The 575-nt window shown below is 45.0% G+C and overlaps 1 protein-coding gene across 1 annotated transcript in view; it reads right to left on the bottom strand.

The window, feature by feature from the left end:
- Window positions 1-549, bottom strand: part of LOC118338643 (glutamate decarboxylase 1) — an 11,211-nt gene extending 10,662 nt beyond the window's left edge. Inside the window, exon 1 of the mRNA XM_035675923.1 lies at window positions 441-549. Within this exon, the coding sequence (XP_035531816.1) occupies window positions 441-516 (76 nt within the window). The 5' untranslated portion in view covers window positions 517-549. The remainder of the gene's footprint in view (window positions 1-440) is intronic.
- Window positions 550-575: the final 26 nt, after the last annotated feature.

The raw sequence follows: 575 nt of genomic DNA, 5'->3' as shown, positions 1-575 counted from the left end.
AAGAACATGAATGCATTAACACACAATAATAATAATAATAATAATAATAATAATAATAATAATAATAATAATTGTATTTTTCTGCACATAAATATTCAGATCATTTAAATATGTGATAAGATGCCCCGGTGGTGCAGTCTAATTGCCTCCAGTGTCTGATGTTAGCAGAGGACATCAGGCTCTGACAGCAGCGTTCGTCTGTCACGCAGATGCCGGGAGGTCCGGATGGTTGAATGAAATGCAGCGGTGATTTGTGGCGAAGGAAGCCTCCTCAAATGGCAGCGGATTTTTTTCTTCTCTCCCCCACCACCCTCCCTCCCTCCCTTCTCTCTCCTCTCTCCTCTCTCTCTCCTCTTTCTCCCTCGATGAAAATGATTGATGACATTGCCCACAAAGTAAATAGCACGCGTGAAATAGCATTTTATCTGTGATGGACCTACTTGAGCCCGGTGGTCGTAAATTTGTCGAGTTGGGATCCGGTTCGCCGCCAGAGGAGGAGGGTGCAGACGCCGCCATCACTCCCGAGACCCTGTGCCAAAGTCCTCACCTCAAAAAGCCTGGTCACTTTTTTTTTT

The sequence above is a fragment of the Morone saxatilis genome, unplaced genomic scaffold (assembly GCF_004916995.1).
Source record: "Morone saxatilis isolate NCDOM2014 unplaced genomic scaffold, NCSU_SB_2.0 Contig5, whole genome shotgun sequence".
In the NCBI taxonomy this organism is placed as follows: domain Eukaryota; kingdom Metazoa; phylum Chordata; class Actinopteri; family Moronidae; genus Morone; species Morone saxatilis.
The sequence above is the reverse complement of the archived record's forward strand: the minus strand, read 5'-3'. Positions and strand labels throughout refer to the sequence as shown.